At 36.1% G+C, this 24,884-nt stretch overlaps 1 protein-coding gene across 2 annotated transcripts; it reads right to left on the bottom strand.

Moving 5' to 3' along the window:
- Positions 1-5,033: 5,033 nt before the first annotated feature.
- On the bottom strand, positions 5,034-15,864 carry LOC121420977 (adenosine deaminase AGSA-like). 2 transcript variants are annotated; one of them, XM_041615544.1, is made up of 9 exons: positions 15,445-15,864; positions 13,265-13,596; positions 12,041-12,269; positions 11,222-11,432; positions 10,791-10,921; positions 9,896-10,098; positions 6,972-7,129; positions 6,135-6,337; positions 5,034-5,508 (listed from the first exon to the last, which is right to left on the bottom strand). In XM_041615544.1, the coding sequence occupies exons 2-9, from the start codon at positions 13,584-13,586 to the stop codon at positions 5,388-5,390; spliced, it is 1,578 nt and encodes a 525-aa protein (XP_041471478.1). In that variant the 5' UTR covers positions 13,587-13,596; positions 15,445-15,864; the 3' UTR covers positions 5,034-5,387. The 2 variants fall into 2 exon arrangements, with proteins under 2 accessions (XP_041471478.1, XP_041471477.1); XM_041615543.1 differs by lacking the exon at positions 15,445-15,864 and having other exon boundaries at positions 13,265-14,134.
- Between the last annotated feature and the right edge of the window lie 9,020 nt (positions 15,865-24,884).

The raw sequence follows: 24,884 nt of genomic DNA, 5'->3' as shown, positions 1-24,884 counted from the left end.
CGGGTTACTTTTTAATAGCTTGCAAAGAATTAAGGTAGAATCGTTCTGCATTTTGATTTCGAATTTATATCCGATCTTTCCTCGTTTGTCATTTCTCCCGCTTTTTAATGGAACTGGGGTCATTTCAACTGGAGAGTAAATTATGGCATTCGCAGTGGCAGCAATAGGAGCTGCAGCAGTCGCCATTTATACAAATTTCCGTATCACCGTCGTTACCAACCAAACCCAAAACCCAGTAGCTGTAAGCGTTGATGGCACAGAAGTGCTCCTTGATATAGGAGAAAGCTTTCGGTTTAGAGTGAAAAACTGGAGCCCAATACACATACGAGTCAGATGGATTGACAGTCAAAATGTAGAAGCTACATATGATGATTATGGGCATAGAGACTGGTGTGTCCGAAAATCCGACTCCGATGGCCTCCAGCTAAGTGCAGATACTAATTTTCATTATGGTCTCATACCATCGAGCCGACCAACTAGTTATGAGCGTAGACAAAATAAAAAAGCCAAATAATGGCCTGTGGAGTTTGAACAAATGGCAGAATAGCAAGCAGAACATCGGTAAGATCTTACAAAATTTGATTTTCTGGGTATTCAGCGGGAGTACTGCAATCCCGTAGCCAGGAGTTTTTGACGATCAGGATAAAATATATCTAACAGTGTCTATAAAATGCAGAACGTTTCCCAAACGTTTTTTTAAGGTCTCGTGCGCCTTTGTTTAAATTAGACAACTTTACACAACTTTGTTTTAACGGAGATGGACAAAATTTAAATATTTAGTATGCAGGCCTGGTTGGGTGTAGGCCTATATTAACAGCTTCTCTGAAAATATCTTTTCTTAATTGATACTCCCGTTTTCTGGACATTAATTCTTGAAAGTTTTTTTTTTCAAAATTGTTCTCGAAACGTTTTTAAAACGTATATTTACATAGGATTTCTGCATGTCAGAAGAACAGCCGTTAGGCTGAAGTGGGCTATCCAGCCCTTGTGTTGGAAAATGAATGAATAAAAAAATAAAATACAAATTAAAGTGATCGTTTATAATACACTGTTATTCGTTAATATGATAAATGTAGGATAAACATATAAAAAGTATTTCGATGAATCTATATTGCAAAATAATTGAACATTGATTGTATTGGCCTACTGACCAATATACAATTCAGGGAGTCATTTCTTTGGTGTGAAGTTAAGTTTTTAAGTTTTTGAAGTTAAGGAATTTTAATCGTTAACTGTTTTATCATCCATCGAAATCTGGTCCTTATAGACAAATTGTCTGTAATTGTCTACTATTATTGTTTAATATTTATCACATTTAGATATATTTATTTACATATGTTTTTCATTCTGCGTTGTTATATTTAATGAGTTCTTATTCATCCTTGCTCTTTAAAAATTATTTATCTATGTACATTACAAATCCGTACGTATACCTGTTTAAATTGTAATTGTTGTTTTTACTCATGTATGACTTGTGAACGTTTCATTGTAAACATGCTAATTTCAGCCTTTTGACTTGTGTATTTTGTATCGTTTTTCTACGAAATAAACCATGATTGAATTGAATTGACATATTACTCTATGTTTTGGATATGTTACGATTAGGCCAAGTTAGGATGTAGGTAAAGGATGAGTAAAATAGGCACAGGGTTTTGAGATAAATTAGTACTTACACAATAAAAACACCTCAATTTTCCCCCATTCTGTTGTCGTTCTTATCAAATGTCCTCACAAGACTATTGGACATCCTATATACAATCCTACACTTAAATGGCTCCATGAGGGTACCTATGAGTCCAACCATCATTGGGCATTTCTTTTGGGCATATTTATTTATCCAGTGTGATGAAAATTTTGCCAATTCTAAATTGCTGCTTATTTTTCAACCTAACTTGACATGCTTCCCGCCTTGGGTAAAATACTGCCCAAAATTGGTTGGACACATAATTACCCTCGTGCTGGTTAAAATTATACCCAACATTTTTACAGTGTAAACGGAATTTGAAGGTTTCCTAAATGTTCCGTAAAGGTTTGTAAAACGTTTGTGAACTGTTTCTAAATGTTTTGTGAATATTCTAGATGGTTTTTAACTGTTTTCCGGATGTCCATCAAACATCACAACTTCTTAAATATTTTTTAAGGGTATTTCCACGTCTATAAAGTTCAAAAAGTTTTGGCAGGGTCTTGAGAGTTTTTTAAGGTTTTTATTGTTTTATTAACGTCTAGAAAATGTTTACACGTTTCGTTTGAAATGTTTTAAATACGTCGAAAATCGTCCACAAAAAGACGTTTAAAAAAATCAATGTTCAAGAACGTTCAGAAAAAGCTCAGTTGTTAGATGGGGGTAATGCTTTATGTAAGACCAAATCAAGCATGATCAAAAAGCAATGACCATCCTAAATTTTCATTTGTGTTCACTTATATATTCTCTCCATACAGAACGAATTTTGGAACAATTTTCATCCTTGTCTGGCCTTCCAAGTCTCAGATGATGCTCGCACTAGCTGGTCTGATGTCCAATTCTCTCAGAAGAAAACGATATAGCGCAGAACTGGAAACCGTGGCGTGGTCCCGTTCCATATCCCACGGCCACCCAGACACAATGTATCCCAGTTTAGTATTTATAACGTCATTCAATTAGCATCAAATTCAAAGCCATTTGCACCAGTTGGGTAACTGACGTCGAGGGCGTCAAACATCCATCTCAAATATCAAGATTCATTACCACGTTCACAAATATGGAGAATATGCTTATATACTCGCGTCACGGCGTCAATATCGTATAACTTTTGAGAACGCTTTGTAAAATACTCAGAAGAAGGAAGTTGTCATCCACCATCCCCCTAATCAGGCAAAGTGCTATATCACTTTGAATATTGACAATGACGATTTTCCTTACGACGGGAGTGTGGGGGCGAGTAAGCCCTCCTGCGTGATTCGCCCCTTTGCTGTGATTGGATATAAGTTTTGTTGATGATGAAATGACAATCTACCCTGAGACACTCATGAATGCAGTTATGATGCGTTCAATTGTTTGATAGGTGTGATATTTGCTTACTGAAATATGTCGTTGATACTTATTAGGTTGAAATATCAAGGCAAGTTTGCTCCTCTTGCGAAGGTGCAGGTCCGCCTTAATATAGGCCTAGGCCTAGACGAGTTTGCAAAAAGGCATGACATATATATTTGTTCTAAATCATATCTAAATCATATTACTTTTCATAGATTGTAGTTGTTGTTGTTAAAAAATGTTTGGTACCTTCGAACGCAACATTTTTTTTTCGTTTATATCACCTTTTTCCTTATGGGCTTACTCGTCCCGATAACGGGCGAACTTGCCTCGGGGTGGGGCAGGTTCGCCCTGAGGCGAAAATGTTCTTCAGTGCCCTTTTTTTTGGGGGGGGTCAAAACTGGAATTGTTCCAACCACACTTTTATGCTTTCAGAATGACTGGGGACTCGTACAATTGCATAATATTACAAATGATATGCTACACGGTGTTGACAAAAGCTGTATTTTTTAACACCTGAAACAATCTATTTTCACGTTTTCACTTGCTTTTTGCATCAAGTGCTGCGCGATCTTCCATGTTTATTTATTCAAAGAAATACTAAGCTTGTATATAACTTACTAAGCAACTTGAAATAATATGGTTTGGCACTGGTTAATCTAATATCGCAATAGACTTATATCGACTTCTTGAAGTCTTAAAGCATATTGAGGCCGGAAGTTTACCACTTGAAACAAAAAATTGCCAAATATGCTTTCATTGTTTTATTTTTTTCCGATCATCTAGTTTCGTTTATTTTCATTATTTTTTATGTCATATTTTATAATTATTCAGTATGTAGAACGTATAGTAAGAAGATTTCAGCAAATTGCGTTAATCTCATGTATAAACTATATTACCGTATTTTAACATACAATTGTAAATGCCAGTTAGTCTAATATTAGGTTTAGAATAGATTAAATTGAATATACTATAAGTAGCTTGTAGCATATGAGCTGGCTTTGAAAAATATACTTTCTCAATGGCTTAAGCATAGACGCTTATCAAAATTTTAAAGAAATACACTATATTTTTTTTTGGCCTATACCGTTTACCATTTTGGAGACCATTAGACAATTCACTTGCAATTATTAGATTAAAAAAATCAATTGCATTGCAATCAATGGCTTCGATCTTTCATTACATTTGCTGTTTAATGTTAGGGTGAGAGGAAGAGGATTAGTATTATAGTAGCCGAGTAGTTTAGGTACCCAGAGACAAGAATGATACACATATCCACTAAAACTAAATATAAATCATTTATTTAGAACAGTCCATAATTTGGGCTTTTACAATATTTCTTAATGTCATAACTTTGGAATTTCTCATGTGCAGTCACGATCATGTACCGGTCACCCAATGTGAAGAGAAACCATAGATATAAATATGAATATATTGTACATATAAACGGCTGACCAGTTTATGGCATTTTTTCATTTGCATCTAGTGTAATGTTTCGAAACACTTGAAATAGTTTTTAGAAGCTCATTTAATTAATTCACAGCGTAGCAAACATCATTTTAATTGTACAGAACATACGAAACTGTTCGTGGTAAAAGTAATAAAAATACGTTCACAAATTGTTATTTCATATAAAGGTCGCGAAATATACTCACTAGGCGACTACCTAAAAGCAGTCAATGATAGAGATGGGGAATTTGACCAAGCAGAACCCCCCCCCCCCCCTCCCCCTTAATTACATTACAGCCTGTAATTTTACAGAGATAAAGAGGTGCAAGGTATGTACGCCTTTCTATGTTGTTCTCTTTCATTTTCTTCTCTTCTCTTCTTTCCCCCTTTTCGTTGATTGAAAATTTATTGGAACAACCCATAGCCCCTCCCCCTCCTCTTTAGCGCCACCACTGTTGAAAACTGTCAGCCTCTATCAAACAATCGTAACAGGGACCAGTTGAAGAAAGAGTTAAGTTCAAACAAAACAGCATGAAATAAGCCTTTCAAGCTAAGCCTAAACAGACGTAATGAGATTTGCGTTTGATCATGTTTAATGCCAACACATCGTTCAACAGATCCCAAAATTAAAATTTGAAACGTAAGTATGAATCAGGTTGATCTAATGGTGTATCATAAACATTTGTCCCCCAAGAACTGTCAGCGTTGACTGAACGACAGGTTGATCGGCTGCTGAAGCACTGGCCTGTGAAGCTGACTGTTACGATGGCAACTTTCAGGAACGAGAAATGTTCAAATGGTTATAGCGATTAATCTCATGAAACCGTCCCCGGATTTCCGTTCATAAAAATAAAGACCAAATGATAAACAATAAATCATCTATTGCTACTATCTTCGATCAGCCATTTGATTTCATGACATTGTTTTGTTAATCAATAGGACTTCTTCTACTGATGTACATTGCGATCATCTCGGTGATAAATCTGTCCCATTTGGCCTGCCATAAAGTCGACGCGGCTGATTTCTCTGCTTGGGTCATTGCACTATATCTGTGGAAAGAAAACAAAAAAATGGATTAAAAGGAATACAGATACCTCCTTTTGGTATCCAATATTCTGTTAAACCGCAAAGTGTTTATTTTTCTTTAGGCAAATCACATTAAAGAGAATTCATGTGGCATGTTTTGCATTTTTTTGTACTAATGCTGCTACTTCTACTACTGCTACTTCTACTACTACTACTAAAACTACTACTTCTGTTATTACTACCAGTGGCGGACCTTGACCCGGAGGAGACAAATCATGGGGGGGGGCACAGGATTGTTCACAGACAATGCAGTGCCCCCCCCATGCTTTGTCTCCTCCGGGTCACGGTCCGCTACTGACTACTACTACTTCTACTACTACTACTGATACTGCTACTACTACTACTACTGCTGCTGCTGCTACTACTACTATTACTACTTCTACTACTGCTACTACAACTACTACTACTTACTATTGCCTTTTCTACTACTACTAGTACTACTACTACTACTACTACTACTACTACTACTACTACTACTACTACTACTATTGCTTCGGCTGCTGCTGCTGCTACTACTACTTCTACTACTACTACGACAACGACGACGATTACTACTACTACTACTACTGCAACTATAGATGATATTTACTTGATGGTGTTTATGGCTAGCTGTTTAAGAAGAGTTAAACCAGTGCTCTCTCCAGACATAGCCATGAAAGCCATGTAGTAGTCGTGTGAAAGGGGTAAAGCCTCCCAAACGATGGGGTCGTCGGAGCTGACGACCACCGGGAAATCATCAGCGATGAGGCCGGCTCCAACGTGGTCTCGCAGGTCGTGTACGAGATGAAGAATCTAAACAATTTTTTTTTTAAAATGATGGAAGAATAGTTATACCGTGATAATAAGGAATCAATACCAACAGACAATGAAAACCGTTTTTAAAAGACATTGATATGACTCAAATGTTTTGCAAAGAGGGGGGGGGGGGCACTGGTGTGGGTATTTGGAGTGGATTTGTGGCACCCCCCCCCAAAAAAAAAAAACATTAAAAAACCTTTAACCACAACAAAGACTGCACAACAAATGAAAATAAAACAGAACCCAAAAAAGCGAAAACGGTCAAAAATTATTATCAATGTCAAAATCTAGAAAAAAATGTTAAGTGTCAAAGTTTTCGCTCGCTCGCCACTTTTTAAGAGATACATCCCCATTGCCATGTTGTGCCTCCTTAATTTTTTAGCCTATTTTGATAGAACGGACAAAAGGAGGCCTTTATCTCTTAAGGAGCTTTTGAAAACACGATGAAAGACAGAGGATGGCGGATACGATTTATGATCTGCGTATGCTCTGTTCCTAAATTTAATAGGCATCGCCCTGAGCGCGGAAAGATCATTGATTCCGCTGTCCCATCAGCGGCCGACCTATTTTTAGCAAGCTGTCTTCACCTAAAACAAGTTTTCCAAGTTTATGAGGAATTCTTCCAAACCTGATTCGATATGGGATTGAGCTCAATCGCGATACCCTTCGACTTGATCGTTTCCATGACGACAGGATGTTTATTGATGGCGTATCCATGTCCAATGCGAGAGGTGTTAAGAAGGACTGCATCAATTAGATTCCTATCAACGAATTCTCCTTCCCAATCTATGATGAAAGCATAATAAACGGTATCTTGTAAAGATTGGCCCATGTTCTAAATTCCGGTTCAGCAGAATCCATGGTCTAAAGTTTTGGTTTAACTATGGGTGGCCAAACGTGACATGAATCTCTACGATTAGATTATATTATTATCCATTTGGCATTTAAAACACATAGAGAATACAGACAAATCAGAGACAAGATCAATCAAAATTCTATAAGATAGACAATATAAGACTTGGATGAGAGTCCCAAGTCCTTCCAGGTCTAAAAATTAATGGTAAAAATAAAATGAAGATATCTAGAATCGGCAAAATATAATGGTCATACATGTGACTTGGTCACTTCAAGCCAACCCCCACAATACCTTCCCCAATCACATCATTATGTATCTACGAGCATTAAAATGATAATCATCAAACATTAAAGCAATCATAAATTAAAAAATATGAATGTATATACTATATTTATCTGTATCTATGTATCTGTAAGTGACCAAATTTTAATGACATTTGGTATTCAATTCTTTCGAAATTATGTTTGAAATGAAAAATACGATAGTGTTCACCATCAAAACACGGAAGGATCCCAATAAACAAAATACACATTACAGTGTACACAAATTATTTTTATATACTGTTTGCTTCGCTATATTTCAACTTAGACTCTAATAGATCATGGGTTACGTTAAGCCGGGGTTCAGAGTAGCTACCTTTGCTTCAGTCACCTTTTCCGAAAGAGCAATTTAATGGATTAGACAAAAACAACAAAAATATCAAAATAACCTACACAATACAGAATTTCGAATGGCCTGGAAGGTAGCGAGAAAACACACAGGTCTACAAACAAATGCATTTATTAGAAATGGTTCATTTATCTAGGGGTATAACTAAAACCAATAGGCTACAAACAATATAAATATCATTTCCACCATGAAGTAGAAACATTGTAAAGGGGATAAATTTCCCTTTGAATATTGATGGATATTATTCTGGGTGTTAGAATTATAAGGAATGGAAAAGATAAAATGAACGAATCTTTGAATACGAAGTTTAAAATGTCGGGAAGTAGTAAAATGTTGAGAATATATTTGATGAGTGATTGATTGCCCATATATGGCCTTTTATTTACATCCAGGAAAAAACCTGAGATGGTAAAGCAAAACTTATTAAAACAAAATAATAAAGAACAGGTAAAATACAAAAGATAGCATTTTACACAGCGACAAATAATAGCAAATTTTGTATGAGGGGACCAGTAGAGGCAGTATGAATTCGAGTGCATGTGTGGGGGGGGGGCGTTTGTGGAAAAAAGTGGGTGTGCGTGTGGGTACGTGTGAGAGGTTATGTGGGGGAATAGGTTAGGACTATGTGCTCATGTGTGGGTGTTTGAGGTTATGATAAAGAGTGGGTGGGGAGGGGATGGTATTCTGGGTGTGTGTGTGTATGTGTGTGTGTTTGTGGAATATCATAGGATATCACATACACACACCCCCACCAACACACTGACCTCCATTGTGTGTGTGTGTGCGGGGAGTAATGATGGGTGAAAGGATACATGGTGTGTGAGTGGTGTCGATAGAGATAGTGGTGTGTGATAGTGATTCGAAGTGTGTGGGTTTGTGTACATCTGTCGGTGTTAGGATTTGTGTTCGATCACGTGTAAGGGCGTAAAGGCTTGTGTGGATGGTGAGTCTAAAGGTGTGTGTGTTATGTTGCGTGGGTTAGGATGAGTATGCCAGGGGGCGGATCCAGGATTTTCCAAAAGGGGGGCAAACTTTTCGGAGGAAATATTTGACAAGCAAAAAAAGGTCTTCAATTTCAAAAGAGGGCGCACACCTCGGTTTCAATGGCATTTTTACATTAAAATTTTTGATTTTTCTTCTCAAAAGGGGACACGTGCCCTCTGTGCCCCCCCCCCCCCCTCCTCCCACTAGATCCGCGCCTGGAGCATGCGTTCAAGTGTCAGAATTTTTAATTGGACGGAAAGTGAGGGCGTGTTTAGATACGTGCATGCTCATGTGTGGGGTCGTGACACAACTTGTGAGAGTCAGCGTGAATATCATGAAGAAGAGTGGGCGTGGGGCTGGGTAACTTTTTACATGTTTTCGAGGTGTCGGTGTGTGAGTGAGTGTGAAGTTGACTGTGGGTAAAGATGAGTTTGTTGGTGAGAGCGAGTTGTGTTTGATTAATGTGCGTTTGCATGAGTTAGGATGAATTTTTGACAGGGTGGATGAGTGTGAGACGTGATAGGTTCTGTTACGTGTCAGATAATTTGTCCCCATGTGTGGGGTTGTGAAGGTGTCAGAGTCAGTGTGGTGAGTGAAATGGTGTGTGAGTGTGTGGGTTAAATGGTGCGTGTGTGTAATTGCGTGAGGATAAAGATAATGGTGTACAATGGTGGTTAAGGTACCTGTGGGTATGTATTGGAATTGTTTGTGTGTGTGTGTTCATGTGCGATGGTGTTAGGATAAATGTGTGGGCACGAGCTGGATGAAAATATTTGACGGTCGGTTTGAGGGTGTGTGTGGGGTGTAAGTGTTTGCAATTATGTATAGTCCCTATGGTGTGTGAGAGCGTGAGTCCAATTATGACCATAAGAATGTAAAAACCCATTGAAAGCGAAAACATTCTGCTTGTGTATATGTACATTTTCATAATGGTTTTGCATTATGTTTGAAACAAGTTTAATTTTGAATTGAATTTGAAATGAAAGTTCTTTTTATTTGCAATATAACCATTAATTCTATAATCTGTAGATCCCTTGCGATACCTGTTTCGCCAGCATGAAAGAAGAAGGGTAGATCCACCCCAAGCTGAGACGGGGTTAGAAGCTCATTGATGTAAGCTATCAAAGGTCCTCCGCTGTCTTCTTCTCCTACAAGATCATATCCCGCAAAGAATTCTGGGTACTTCTTCCGGAAGTCCATTGCGAGATTTAGCTGATCTTCGACAAGAGTTCTGTTGACAGGGTATCTGGAAGCAAGCAATAAAAAGTAGAGTTTGATTTTACCGAGAGGGAAAAATTATTCAAACTTTGAACACCATATATGCCTTCTTAAAGTAAAAATATACTAGTAATAAAAAATTATAATTATCAGTGATACTCTCTACAAACTTATTTTCATTATTTTGTTTGATGCGTCACGTATAAATGAAATCAGAATTTTAGATGTTTAGTCAACATTTTGCGTGTTAATTGGAGAAGGTTGGGATGTTGTTTCAGATGGTACTTTCATTCCCCCTTCCCCCCCCCTCTCTCTCTCTATCCCTCCTTCCATCCCACTCTCTCCTATTTTCTGTCTTCCTCTTTTACCCGTTTTACCAGAACTTCAAAAGGCCTCTCACAACGTTAGCAACATAACGTACAATTCAAATTCTTAAAAATACATAATCAAAACTTCCACATCTCACTCGCATTTCCTCCAAAGTATAAATTTCTTGCAATGTTTTTGATGAAATTCTATACTGAGTTACATCTAAGTAACTGGTGTTTAACTAAGTATCCAAATATTGAAAGTAACACTACCGTTACACAGTCAAAAGCAATCCCAAACGACCGAAAATAGCCACTAGAATAATGTGATACCTTAATCATTATAAAATCGGTTTCATTTGTGTGAGTGCAGGATAAGGGGCTGATTATCATTAAAGCCTGGTTAACCTACCTAAGTGAAGAAAGTATGATTTTTCCTCCCACAAAATCATCTGGATACTGGTTCTTGAAATCCTGCAATACCCTAATGTACTCCTGGAGGGTGCGTTCCTGTGTGGAGGTCGAGCCATCTAGATCTTGAAGCTGAAAAAAAATTGAGTGTAGGTTTATCCCTGCTACAAAGAATAAAATGTTCAACAGCTAGTCTATCCCACGATGTGTTTATAATGTAGAGTACAATGATATCTGAAAAAATGTCCCTTACATACTACTTCTAGACTAATTCACAGTCCCATATTTCACCCTTTCCTTAGAGAAATATAATGAATTCGAAAGAAAAAAATAGAGCTGCATTTTAATATTTTAACTTCTCGAAAAATTCTTTTTCATTTATTTATGAACATATAGTGTTAAATAGTGTATTTCAATGTAATGCATTATTACCGGATATAAGAGGGTTCGGATCTCGACGTATTGAACATTGTCCCGGATCATCCGTTCCAGACTGTGCCACATAAATAACCGGAAAGCCGAGGTTGTGAAGAAGAGTTCGGTTAGGGAGTGTAGAGCAGTGCCGAACCTCAACCAAGACATTGTAATATTGGGGTAGGCTACGTCGGGATTTTGAGCAGCCATTGTGATGTTGTGATGTAACCTGCATTGAAACAATTTCTTGAAAACATAAAGTGGAAAAAAAGAAAACACATGTATACATTTATACAAGGTTTGTGCTATTTTATCAGCCTTATCATAAAAATACTACCAACTTAAATGAACTTTAATTAAATTAAGTCATTCCTTGACCCGATCATCATAATCAAATAATTTTGATCGGACCAAGGAATGACTAAAGACCTAAAATTGCATGCCTTAGGAATGTTGAAATTATGAAAATAAGTATATTTTTAAGAAGGCGGATAAATAGCTGAAATTCCTTCGACAAATTAAATGATCTTGGTCCCGTTCTCTTCAGACTTGGAATTCGATATATTGAAGAGAATCTACCGCTGCGCTTTATTAGAAGAGTATTTCATCGACATTTGTTGCAGGAAAAATAAATGTCCGATCTGACAACTTTTCGGACAAAAATATTTATGACACGCTCATTGGCGGCGGAGCAGAGGATTATCTTTTTTTGGGGGGAGCGGCTATTGTTGGGTCCCCCTCCCTCCAAACACAAAGGATATTCCTCTGCTCCGTCGCCAATGGACACTCTCCCCTGTAAAGCCCTTTCATGAAACTCTCTCCAAGTCTTCTACTCACATTTGATCGAAAAGTTCGGCACCCATCCGCGCACGCGCGCTGGCAACAGACATCCACTCTGTGACGCAATCTGGCGGGCTCTGAGACGGGGGCGTGGCCGAAAAGTTGAAGTGCAGGGACGAATAGTAATCGTCGGTAACACAGTAGTATAGGTGCGGAAGGTATGTGATGTTTTGTACCACCCAGCTAGCATTGGCCATGGAAATCTCGTGGATATGGAGAATACCACCTGCAAATTAACGAAAATACCTACTTGAAGATCAACCGTGAAAAAAAGCGAACAATTGTACAGGTAGAAATTTTCATTTCTGTTATCCATATATTGCTTTGTTACTTTGTCAATCTGTTTGAAAGAAGAAAGCAGTCAATGAATCAATCAATCAATCAAGCAAGCAGTCAATCAATCAATATGTATCAACAGTTAATTTTACAAATCTTTCTTCGTCATGCCAATAACTTGTGTCTTCGCACTTACTTGACTGAAAATCATGTAAACAAATGATAGAAAAGAGACTATTTCGTGAACTGCATTGCTTAAATGACAAGTCCACATCAACAAAACGTTGATTTGAATAAAAAGAAAAAAATCCAAAAAGCATAACACTGAAAATCCCATCAAAATCGGATGTAAAATAAGAAAGTTATGACATTTTAAAGTTTTGCTTAATTTCACAAAACAGTTCTATTCGCATCCTGGTCTGCATGCAAATGAGGAGACTGATGACGTCATCCACCCACTATTTCTTTTGTAGTTTATTATATGAAATATTCTAATTTTCTCCTCATTGTTAAGTTAAAGAATGATTAATTCCCCCTGAACATGTATAGATTGCATTGTTTTATACTATATGGTTCAGTCAACTTGGTCCTTGTTGTCAAATATGTAAAAAATGAAAAATATAAAAGTATAATTCAAACAATAAAACACAAAAGAAATAGTGATTGATGGACATCATCGACTGACTCACCTAATTGTGAATATCACAGTTATTAAAATCAACATCTTTCTGGAGTGGACTTGACCTTTGATATTGTATCATATTCTTGAAGATACAGGCTTGTTCCCCTAGCATCACAAACATCTTTCACCCGCCCCGCCCCCCTCCCCCTTTCTTCCTCTCTCCCTCTCTGTGCACAATATCTTTTAACAAATAAATCCAAGAAATATAGATAATGGATTTATTTTCGGATGCTGTTGTAATTCAAGTTCCTTTGATCACTAACCTTTCGGCATTCGTCTAATGATTTGGAAGACCGTGCTGTTCTCAACAAGGGGTTTACCCTTTAAAAAGTTCACGGCTGGTGGAAACGTTGTCTTGAAACCTCGTGAAACCTCGCCTTTCTTGGCACTCAGTAGAAAATCATTCAGCTTCTTTTCTTTCTCGTTAAGCACGAGACTTGAACCAACGACGACACCGGCTTCCTTCTCTAAGAACTCATTTCTCTTCGTCATGTAGGTCGAGTTGGTCTCGCGATACATGGGATGGCACTGCACTTTCGCTGCCCCACATAGCAGCAAGATGATGAGCAGCATCTCGCCATTCATGTTGAAGATTCTTATAGTAAGAAAAGACAAACAACGTTTTCGATTTATGTAGGCTACTAACTCCCCTTGGATAGGCCTCTTTACCATAGAATAAGAAAGGGCGCTGTGGTATCTGCATGATGGGGACGTTACAAATTTGATGCAGAGGTTCGAGGTTCAATCCCTGAGTTTGGCCTTCCAATGACCATTGATGCCAAATGTCAGCCTAGATGTAATCACACACAATATAGCCTACACATACAATATTACACTTGTTGATGTATAGGCCTATAAAAACCTTTCGGGTGTTAGTCCAAAACCAAATAGTTGTGGTTTTAACACTTCACTGATGTGGTCATGTAGATTCCGCTCTGGTGTTCCTGGAGTTTTTACAGTGTATCACGTTATATCGAATAAAACGCCACTATCGGTAGATTTAATTTGTCGTCGCCTCGTTGGTGTGCAGCTATTTCTACTACGGGCCTCAAACGTGTTGGAAATAAAACGATTGTAACCGTCAATTTTGCCCTACTCTAAACGCTATTTACCGTTTACGAATGCACGGAAATTCATCCTTCTTTATTGTCTGTACAATTGCTTTTCATTATCTTTAATTACATTGAAGTGATATGGGTGTCAATGATTTGGTTTCACTTTTATTCTCAAATTAGTTAATCACTATATAACTTCACGATACTAAGTGTTTGTCCGCCATGAATTATAACCAGGGACGGATTTAGGATTTTCCATGGGGGGGGGGGGGGGTTGTGGGCACATACATGTATTCCTGATGAAAAATATGACAAGGAAAAAAAAGTTTCCAACTAAAATTGGAGGTCATTCAAGGGGGGGGGGCATGCACACTCGAGTTAAAACGGTATATTTACATTACAAATTTCGATTATGGCTTCCAGAGGGGAGGGGGTGAACGGCCCGGCTTTGCCCCCCCTATGGATCTGCCACTGATTATAAATTACTGATCGCCGGATTAGATTTGTCCATTAGGAATTGGAGGACATCATTAGGGTTGGTGGTGGGGCTTTGCCTCTAGCTTACACAGAAAACATTTGATGAGTGATCGTGATCCTCATCATTCAAACTGATTAAGACAGAATATTTCTTGGTCCTTACATTAAAATGTTGGGAGATTTTTCCTGATTTCCTTATACCTGAAGTCGTTCGTAGGCCTACTCTGAAGGCATGCAAATTTGGACCCCCTCTACCACTTCCCTTTCCTATTATGCCCGTGAAAAATCATAGTGTTTTTAGTGCTAAGAAAGTAGAGACCTACTATTAACAAACCTGCCAGAAACAAATTTGTCCCACAGCTTAGTGTGAAAACACTGTGACAATGTTTTAAAAAAAGTATTTGAAAATGTGAAAATACTGCTTCTCAATACTGTGAAAATCGGCAAAATTTCCATAGTCGACACATAGCAAGCACAATGTACTCTCAACGCTGCTACAATGTATCGAATAGTCAGTGTGATTGACGTACAGTGCACTGTGACACGGTTTTGTTTTGTTGCGGGGAAATGGGGATTTTTTTATGTGCCGAAAGTCTGCGTTTTAGAGCACTACAGCTAGTGGTTTGTTTGTCCCTTCTTTCTTCTTTCATTCTCCTTCGTTTACTATTCTTTCTATTTTTTTAATAGGCACGCGCCCTTGAAAAATATTTGGTGGTAACCCGGCCCCTCCCCCCGGTCACCCCCCTCCCGCATCACTTCCATGACTACAAACCCCAAAAAGGTATGGACTCTATCGGCGTCGATTCGGCAGACTACCCAATGGGATTTATTTAGTCAGATTACGCCTCATGAACATTCATCTGATTGTCCTTTGTGACATTCATTCTAAAAAAAAATCGTATTTAGCTTACCTTTAAAAAGAAAATTTCTTGAACAAGTCCCCAACAGTTGAGTAGTTTCCAGCGTTTTAGAGCGTTCTATGGGCAGTATTGAATACCTCACACAATGATGCACAAAGAGGAAGCACTATATATTAATCAAGTGTGTTATGGGTTTTTTTCTTACCACACAATAACAGCCAAAGGTCTTCGACATTCATGTTCTTGATTAAGCCATGTGATCCGTGTAACTTATCTTCGCCATGTGAGTCTCAAAATAATAAACACTTAAGTTGCGTACATGTATGGACAGCAATATGAGGAAGGTGGGTGATACGTGTGAGTCAACATATAGACCTATTTAACCCATTGGACCCATTTCATGCGCAGTATAAGTTACAGGGATTTAAAATAAATGTAGTTGTTCTGTAGTTAGGGACCAATCGAATTCAGGATTACTTAGATTGAATCCTGAAAAAAAAAATATTTTTCGATCTCTATGTATTTGAATTTAGATCCTAAATTTGAGACTTGAACAATGAATATTTAGGAGTAAATCTAAATTGATAATTCCATTCCAGTCTACACGGATTTATTCACAGTCCCGGCAATTGAGAGTGCAGTTGCTTATACCTGCCTCATTCCAAGGAAAACATGGCTCCAAATAATTTTTAACGTCTGTCATATATATATGTCCGACATAGCACCAAGGGACAAATCAGGCATCGCATCTAGATACAGCTGGATGAGCTGGCGATAATTAGTAGGGAGCTTTACTAATCACGTTGTATTTGTACAAATCCCGTCACTTACCTAACAAACAGTGCTAACCATGAACCTATGAATATGTTTTCCTTCGTAAGTGTTTGGCATGAATTGATAATTAATCTCCTAGGACACAATCCGCGTGACTGAACTTCTCAAGATCCGTAATGTGATACATTTGAATAACAAAGGTTGAGAGAGAAGGGATTGGACTTTGGAAGGAGGCCAATTGTTTGGAAATATCAGGCGTGTTATACATGTACAAAACCAGAATCTACAGCTATATACAGCGATTTGCGTTCAACGATATATTTTTGTTTGCATTTGAATAGTTACAGGCTTGACGTCAATTACATTGCTTTAAATATACTTTCGTGAAAATGGGAGGGGGTCGTGTGGAATCTTTGTGGAAGCGGGGATTTTGTACGAAAAACATGAAAAATATTTGGCTTACCGTATTCTTCAAAAGTAGGCTATTTGATTAGTTACTGATGACATGGCTCAAATCAATGCCGTTAATGAAATATTCATCTTTACCATTTTATCCACTTATAGGGGACTTTAAAGTACATTAATTAACACAACAATGTAATATAGGCGGATCCAGGTGGGGGCCCGAGGGGCCCGCCCCCCCCCCCCCCCATTGGCGGAGCAAAAAAAAGAAAAAAAAAGAAATGAAAGAAAAGAAAAGGAAAAAAGGAGGGAAAATAGAGGAGAAAAAAGAAGAGCAAGAGACGAGCTAATAAAATAAAATGAAGGGAAGACTTGGAAAATGAAAAAAAAAACACCTTTCATGTCTCTATTTAAAATTTTCGCTCGCGCCTCGCGCTCGCATTGCCTGTTAGGTGATTTTCATATCTTGTTCAATATAGAGTTTGTATATCAAGTTTGGAAGTCAATATACAAAACATATTTCATCTCAGAAATCGAACTCTCATTATTTTGTGTGATTTACAAATTGATTTTTAAAAAGTGCTCTGTAAAAATGTCAGTTTTATGGTCTGAATATCAAAATTTTCTGCTCGCGCTGCGCCCTCGCAAATTTTGATTTATCAGGTACCTTTTATTTTCGTGTATTCCATAAAATTTTCAAAATATCCCTTTCCAGGTCTGATTGTAAAAACGTATCAGCTAGCGCTGCACGCTCGCATTTTGATTGGCGAGATACGTATGTCTCAATATTGATTATACAACAAATTACTTTAAATCCCCTGTTCATGACAGTGTATAAAAAAATTTAGGCTCGCAATTTGCGCTCGCTTTAATGGTTTAGATATATTAACTGATACAGCATATTTATAATTACAAAAATGCTTGGAATGCCCAGTTTTCAGGCCATAATATCGTCAGATTTCGCACCCTCATTAGGCATTAATGAATAAGATATTAATTCAATAATTAAATTGTCCCTTTTGTTTCATCTCGCGCTTAGCAAGAGGAATAGGAAGACAGTCATGATTTTCATAAGATGACATGTCTAGGAGGTTCCGGTCCTATGTCAAAACTCTTTTTTGAGATCGGAATAACAAATAGTTTACGGTCGCGCTTCGCGCTCGATTTGATTTCATGATAAAAGAATAATTAGAATACCTAGATTCTAGGTCTAAACATGAAACACGCGCGCGTATGTTTATACAGATACTCAACTTGTCCATTCAATCTAAATCATTTTCCAGTTTCAGATCACAATATCAATTTTTTTTGCTCGCGCTTTGTGCTTGCATTATTAATGTATGAATATCCCCTATTACTCATTCTTTTCATTATTTACAAAACGTGAATAGAGTGTCCCGTTTCATAAATCTGTTTTTTCCCGCTCACGAATTGAAATGAATTTCATCCTATTTCTTCACCACTTTCTGCTTCCTATTTCCTCCTTTCTTATGTATCCTATTGCTCAAAATTTGGAACGTTGCATCATCTCCCAATCTAGTCTTAAAGATTATTCGAAATCTTTCATTTTCATATTCATCATTGTGATATTTCCACGTTTTTTTAAGTTTATATTGTGGCCTGTGATCGCCTGTATGATCATTTCATATGGCACTCTTATTCCTAGTAGTGATGACCTTATTTTTGTTTCCTTTCTAATCTCACTTTCGACCAGTGAGCTAAAAAGTTTTTATTGAACAAAACTCGACTGTATAAAATCCCTATTTGCTCTTTTTACGTATTGCTTGATCCTATCCTTCTAAAGTTTAAATTATTGATAATATACCCTTATCATCGTCTGTATTTAATGCATATTATTTCAAACGACTGAAGCAACTTTTTTAAGGCTCGCTAACTTCGCTAACCGCCGCAATTTCTCCCATAATTACACTCCCTGGAAAGACTATTTGATAATCATTCTTTTTGTTTCTTCCACTGTGGAAAAATTTGCGAGCTATGTATCCTATTTTCCACCACTTCTTATGTATCTTATTTTTTCACCACTTTTTCTGCATCCTATTTCCTCCTTTCCATTTGTTCATTTCTTATGTATCCATTTCTTCACTTCTTATGTACCATATTTCTTCACTTCTTATGTACCCTGTTTCTTCACTTCTTATGTACCCTATTTCTTTACTTCTTATGTATCCTATTTCTTCACTTCTTATGAATCCTATTTCTTCACCACTTCTTATGTATCCATTTCTTCACTTCTTATGTACCCTATTTCTTCACTTCTTATGTACCCTATTTCTTCACTTCTTATGTATCCTATTTCTTCACTTCTTATGTATCCTATTTCTTCACTTCTTATGTACCCTATTTCTTCACTTCTTATGTATCCTATTTCTTCACTTCTTATGAATCCCATTTCTTCACCACTTCTTATGTATCCTATTTCTTCACTTCTTATGTATCCTATTTCTTCACTTCTTATGTATCCATTTCTTCACTTCTTATGTATCCTATTTCTTCACTTCTTATGTACCCTATTTCTTCACTTCTTATGTATCCATTTCTTCACTTCTTATGTATCCTATTTCTTATGTATCCTATTTCTTCACTTCTTATGTATCAATTTCTTCATTTCTTCTGTATCCTATTTCTTCACTTCTTATGTATCGATTTCTTCACTTCTTATGTATCCTATTTCTTCACTTCTTATGTATCAATTTCTTCACTTCTTATGTATCCTATTTCTTCACTTATGTATCCTATTTCTTCACTTCTTATGTATCCTATTTCTTCACTTCTTATGAATCCTATTTCTTCACTTCTTATGTATCCTATTTCTTCACTTCTTATGTATCCTATTTCTTCACTTCTTATGTATCAATTTCTTCACTTCTTATGTATCCTATTTCTTCACCACTTCTTATGTATCCATTTCTTCACTTCTTATGTACCCTATTTCTTCACTTCTTATGTATCAATTTCTTCACTTCTTATGTACCCTATTTCTTCACTTCTTATGTATCAATTTCTTCACTTCTTATGTACCCTATTTCTTCACTTCTTATGTATCAATTTCTTCACTTCTTATGTATCCTATTTCTTCACCATTTCTTATGTATCCTATTTCTTCACTTCTTATGTATCCTATTTCTTCACTTCTTATGTATCCTATTTCTTCACTTCTATGTATCAATTTCTTCACTTCATATGTATCCTATTTTTAACTTCTTATGTATCAATTTCTTCACTTCTTATGTATCCTATTTCTTCACTTATGCATCTTATATCATTTCTTATGTATCCTATTTCTTCACTTCTTATGTATCCTATTTCTTCACTTCTTATGTATCCTATTTCTTCACTTCTTATGTATCCTATTTCTTCACTTCTTATGTATCAATTTCTTCACTTCTTATGTATCCTATTTCTTCACTTCTTATGTATCTATTTCTTCACTTCTTATGTATCTATTTCTTCACTTCTTATGTATCAATTTCTTCACTTCTTATGTATCCTATTTCTTCACTTCTTATGTATCCTATTTCTTCACTTCTTATGTATCCTATTTCTTCACTTCTTATGTATCCTATTTCTTCACTTCTTATGTATCAATTTCTTCACTTCTTATGTATCCTATTTCTTCACTTCTTATGTATCTATTTCTTCACTTCTTATGTATCAATTTCTTCACTTCTTATGTATCCTATTTCTTCACTTCTTATGTATCCTATTTCTTCACTTCTTATGTATCCTATTTCTTCACTTCTTATGTATCCTATTTCTTCACTTCTTATGTATCAATTTCTTCACTTCTTATGTATCCATTTCTTCACTTCTTTTGTATCAATTTCTTCACTTCTTATGTATCCATTTCTTCACTTCTTTTGTATCAATTTTTTCACTTCTTATGTATCAATTTCTTAACTTCTTATGTATCCATTTCTTCACTTCTCTTGTATCAATTTCTTCACTTCTTTTGTATCAATTTCTTAACTTCTTATGTATCCATTTCTTCACTTCTTTTGTATCAATTTCTTCACATCTTATGTATCCTGTTTCTTCACTTCTTATGTATCCTATTTTTTCACTACTTCTTATGTATCTTATTTCTTCACTTCTTATGTATCCTATTTCTTCACTTCTTATGAATCCTATGTCTTCACTTCTTATGTATCCTATTCCTTCACCTTTTCTTACGTGTCTATTTCTTTACTTCTTATGTATCGGAGTAGTCATATATATTCTGCAGGCACAGACCTTTGATTTTTGCAAATCGCATAGACCATAGCACATAATGCAGACTTTGTAGTGAGACTAGATTCACTATGTACTGTGGCTGGCTCTTTCTTATTTGACACAGTTTGGTGTCTATTCTTCACTCAAATATGTGTCTTTGCCTGCAGACAAGCAGTGACCACCCTCTTTGCTGAATCCAAATCACGAAGTGGCACAACGTCCAAAAATCGCGTGAAAAGTCAATTTTTAGTTTCTTTCAATTTTAGTATTCTGTAGTCATGGTCTATTATTTATCTAGAACCCAATTCTCTCTAATTAATGAGATAATTAAAGTTAAAAGCGACACAAGCCTTCAAATCCTTTGTAAAAAAAATCCACGAAGTGGCACGCAGGTGCGCGCCATTTCTAAGCACAAATCGACACTTGTGTTTGAATCACTGCTATGTCAAGATTTGATGTTCATTTGATACATGGAATGCAGCAGTAGATACCTGGCTCTTGGTATGTGCATTCTTCATTCTGTTAAACTTCACAATCAATGGTCACTTGAAAATGTGAAAATCTTTATTTGCGTCTATCTCGAATAGTGATTACGCGCATCAACTGTCGCGTGTGCCACTTCGTGGATTGGGCAATGAAATGTTGTTGCAGGAATGTTTTTACATAAAAAAAATAAAGCCGAACTATTATTAGATGCACATGTTAACACACACAAGATGAAACATTTTGTTCAATTAGCAAAACAAACGAAATGTTTTTTATTTCCTTGAAACAATATGATTTGTAATGCAGCATGATAACCCATTTATTAAATTCACTTAGAAAAAAGAGTCACATGACGTTCACTGATATTATTCAAACAATGCATCCAACAGAATTTGTTAACATCATGTTACAGCTCTAATTAGGGTTCTAATAATGTGAATGGCAGAACGGACTGCATCGTTATCACCTTAATGACTAATAAAAACTGGAAAGCCGTTTTTAATTATAGCGAGAACCACTGAAATTAAACATCATTTAATAGTGAAGTCATTTTAATAAATATTGTAGTTAGTCTAACTGATAATAATATAGAGCGTTTTATAAAGTGTCATTTATCTAGTTGCCTATTCAAGGCACAGTGAACATGGATTCTGCACCAGACCCTGATAACTTTTATCAATAAGTGAGTCTTCATACAAGACTAGCACCTATAAAACTTTGCTGTTTCAATTTGGGCCTTAAGTACACAAATAGGCTCGATATTCAGACCGCTTAACTCGAGTGGAGGGTCTGCGCAGAAGACTAGGTGTTAATTGGAGCCATTTGCACCATTGTTTGTGAATTAGTACAAAAATACAAAAAAGGAAGTATTTTAGAATTATTTGGTAATTTCAAGCATTCATAAATGTGTCAAAATCAATACAGTAAAAGATTAATTGCAGTTTCATAGCAAGAAATAGTTTATAAAGCAAAATGTAATACAAAACATCATGGAAACTGTATATCTGAGTAATAAAATTTTTATAATAAGCATGTAACAAGGAGCCTGTGACAGCAAAATGTTTATAATAAATATAATAATTGCTTCTTTTTAAGCACTTTTTCAAAAGTTCTAAAGCATTTCCCTGAATTTGCAAATATATTTTGGTACTCTAAGGTGTTATATACACAATAATTTAAACAACCACATAATATTATAACCATATTTCATTTAAGAAAAAAATAAAGCATCTGTGAATTATATAAAAATAATTTAAATCATATGCTGAATCCTCATTTTTCATTTGCTTTATTTGTCAATATTCATGCTTTGCTTTGGTAATCAATTTTTATTTTTGGCAGAAAAATTGTGTTTTTCTCTAAAATTCTGTAAACAATAAAAAAACAAAACATTTAAATCTCATGCTGAATCCTCTTAATCTTTTTGCTTTATTAGTGAATGTTTGTGCTTTATTTTTTTGATAAAATTTTGCTTTTGCAACTGAAACTGATGTTTTTCTGTGAATTCTGTGAGCAAAATGCTATTCCGGAATTCCATTTAATTTTTGGTTCTACATATTGCAAGAAAAAGGGGGCTCTTTGTGCATAACTACTTTCTACGATGTGCAGCCATTTTGAAAGAACATTAATATATACACGCAACTTGCAAGAGAGCTCACATCACTCTCATATCGTTTATAAAAAATATAATAAAAGACATAAAACTTTCAGGACATTATACATACACCTCCATTAGTACTGTGCTGGTGTACACCGATGCTTTACAAGATACATTTGTTAATATTGGATAATAATCACACAGATTTTAGGTAACATTTACCACACAATGCCTGAGTGCATGACACATTATGGTGGGGGTGGCAAAAAGGTGGAATGTTCATCAAATACACATTTCAAAACTCAAAGTTACACATTTATGGATCTTATTAGTTGTTCATACATTCAAATGTGTGTTCTCAACTCTTCCTTGAGTGCTTCAAATTGGGTCATATTTCTTAAATTTGGTAGGAGAGAAATTTAGTCTTGACAGAGACAAGATTTCTTGAACCAGAATTGGAAGTTTGCTTAGGTATGCACATTCTCAAACTCTGAGGTACGAGTTCTCAAACTCCAGGGTAACAGAACTCAGCACCTCATAAAGTATAATTTCAGGATCTAATCGCACATACATGTAAGTGTGTGTATAAATAAATCTCAAGAGATCATACACATGACCCAAATGCAAACTTTCTAACCCACCATGTGATCCATAATCCGAATAGCACATAAAACACCAACATATATACAATAATAAAATATTTTACCCCGGGTAGCCACTTCAGTTCCGGAAACTGTTCTCCCAGCAGGCCCTGCTTAACATGATTATTTAATTATTACCCTGGCTTTAGCACGGCTACCTTGATCAGGCTCTCAAGCATGCAAGGAATTTCTTCTGAGTACCCACTCACCTCACCTGGGTTGAGTGCAGCACAATATGGGTAAATTTCTTGCTGAAGAAAACCATGCCATAGCTGGGAATCGAACCAATGTCCCTCAGATTGAAAGACAAGATTCTTTACCACTAGACCACGATGTCCCCCACACTAAATGACATTAAAACATGTAATATGGAAAATTAAACATGGATGACTGAGCACTTGGATTACAGAAATCATGAGAATTGAATGAGATAAGGCCACAACACACAAGCCATGATACACAATTTAATTAAATTTAGTTAAATTTCAGTTAAACATATTTACTGTTTAACGAGAGTTGCATTCCATGATATTGCAGTCATGACACAAGTCATTACAAAAATGCCATCTGGCTAGGGTTATCTAGCATCGTGACAGAAAAAGAGTAAAAAGAAAAAAAAACATGAAAAGAATAAATTTTATTCATACATTTACTTGTTATTAATTGCCACTAAAATTACCAGAATGAAATATATATTCATATTCACTTGTTGAGTAATTGCCATTAAAAATTCACCAATTGAATAATTGCCATTGATTGAAAATCATTATGCAAAAATAGAGCAAAAAGTTTAGAAAGAAAATATCAAAACCACCAAAGATAGTTTACTTATTATCAAATGGTAGTCTTTAAACATTACCATTCAACACATCAAAGGAATTAGTTAAGTATTAAATAATTTGGCATAGCAAAAAAAAAGATGTATTTGTTAATACATTCATTAGGGCTGTGTTGTACATTAGTGTGATCAGTTTTTAAACTGAGATACAATAAGTTTATAAATCAGCCCCCTTCAATTAATACAGACCATGATTTCTGTGTGTAAGGCTAGCATACAAATAAAAATAAGTATATTTTTATTGTGCACAAGCTTCTTGGTTTAATGTGCACATGTATACATATCTACCTTGTTAGGTGCTCATGGCACTCTTACCAGCCTACTGATATCGATGCTCACAAGCTTTTTGAGGAATTCCTTCTTACCATTATACATTTACCTAACCTGGGTTGTGACGCAGTGTGGATGAATTTTATGCTGAAGGAAATAGTGATAAGGCTGGGATTCGAGCTCAAAACCCTCTGATACATGGACAAGACTTTTTTCCTGGCATCTGGGGCAGTTTCATAAAGATGTTTATAAG

Source organism: Lytechinus variegatus, chromosome 9 (genome assembly GCF_018143015.1).
Source record: "Lytechinus variegatus isolate NC3 chromosome 9, Lvar_3.0, whole genome shotgun sequence".
Taxonomy (NCBI): Eukaryota; Metazoa; Echinodermata; class Echinoidea; order Temnopleuroida; family Toxopneustidae; genus Lytechinus; species Lytechinus variegatus.
Note: the sequence above shows the minus strand (reverse complement) of the source record. Positions and strands in the feature narration are given on the sequence as shown.

What these genes read in the sequence shown, in the direction of transcription:
- LOC121420977 (XM_041615543.1), bottom strand. Translation starts at nt 13,673, where the DNA reads ATGGTAAAGAGGCCTATCCAAGGGGAGTTAGTAGCCTACATAAATCGA. An exon ending in GCCGAACTTTTCGATCAAAT is followed by an intron (nt 11,433 to 12,040) that starts GTGAGTAGAAGA and finishes GTTTCAATGCAG; the next exon opens with GTTACATCACAACATCACAA. An exon ending in TCCGAACCCTCTTATATCCG is followed by an intron (nt 10,922 to 11,221) that starts GTAATAATGCAT and finishes ATTTTTTTTCAG; the next exon opens with CTTCAAGATCTAGATGGCTC.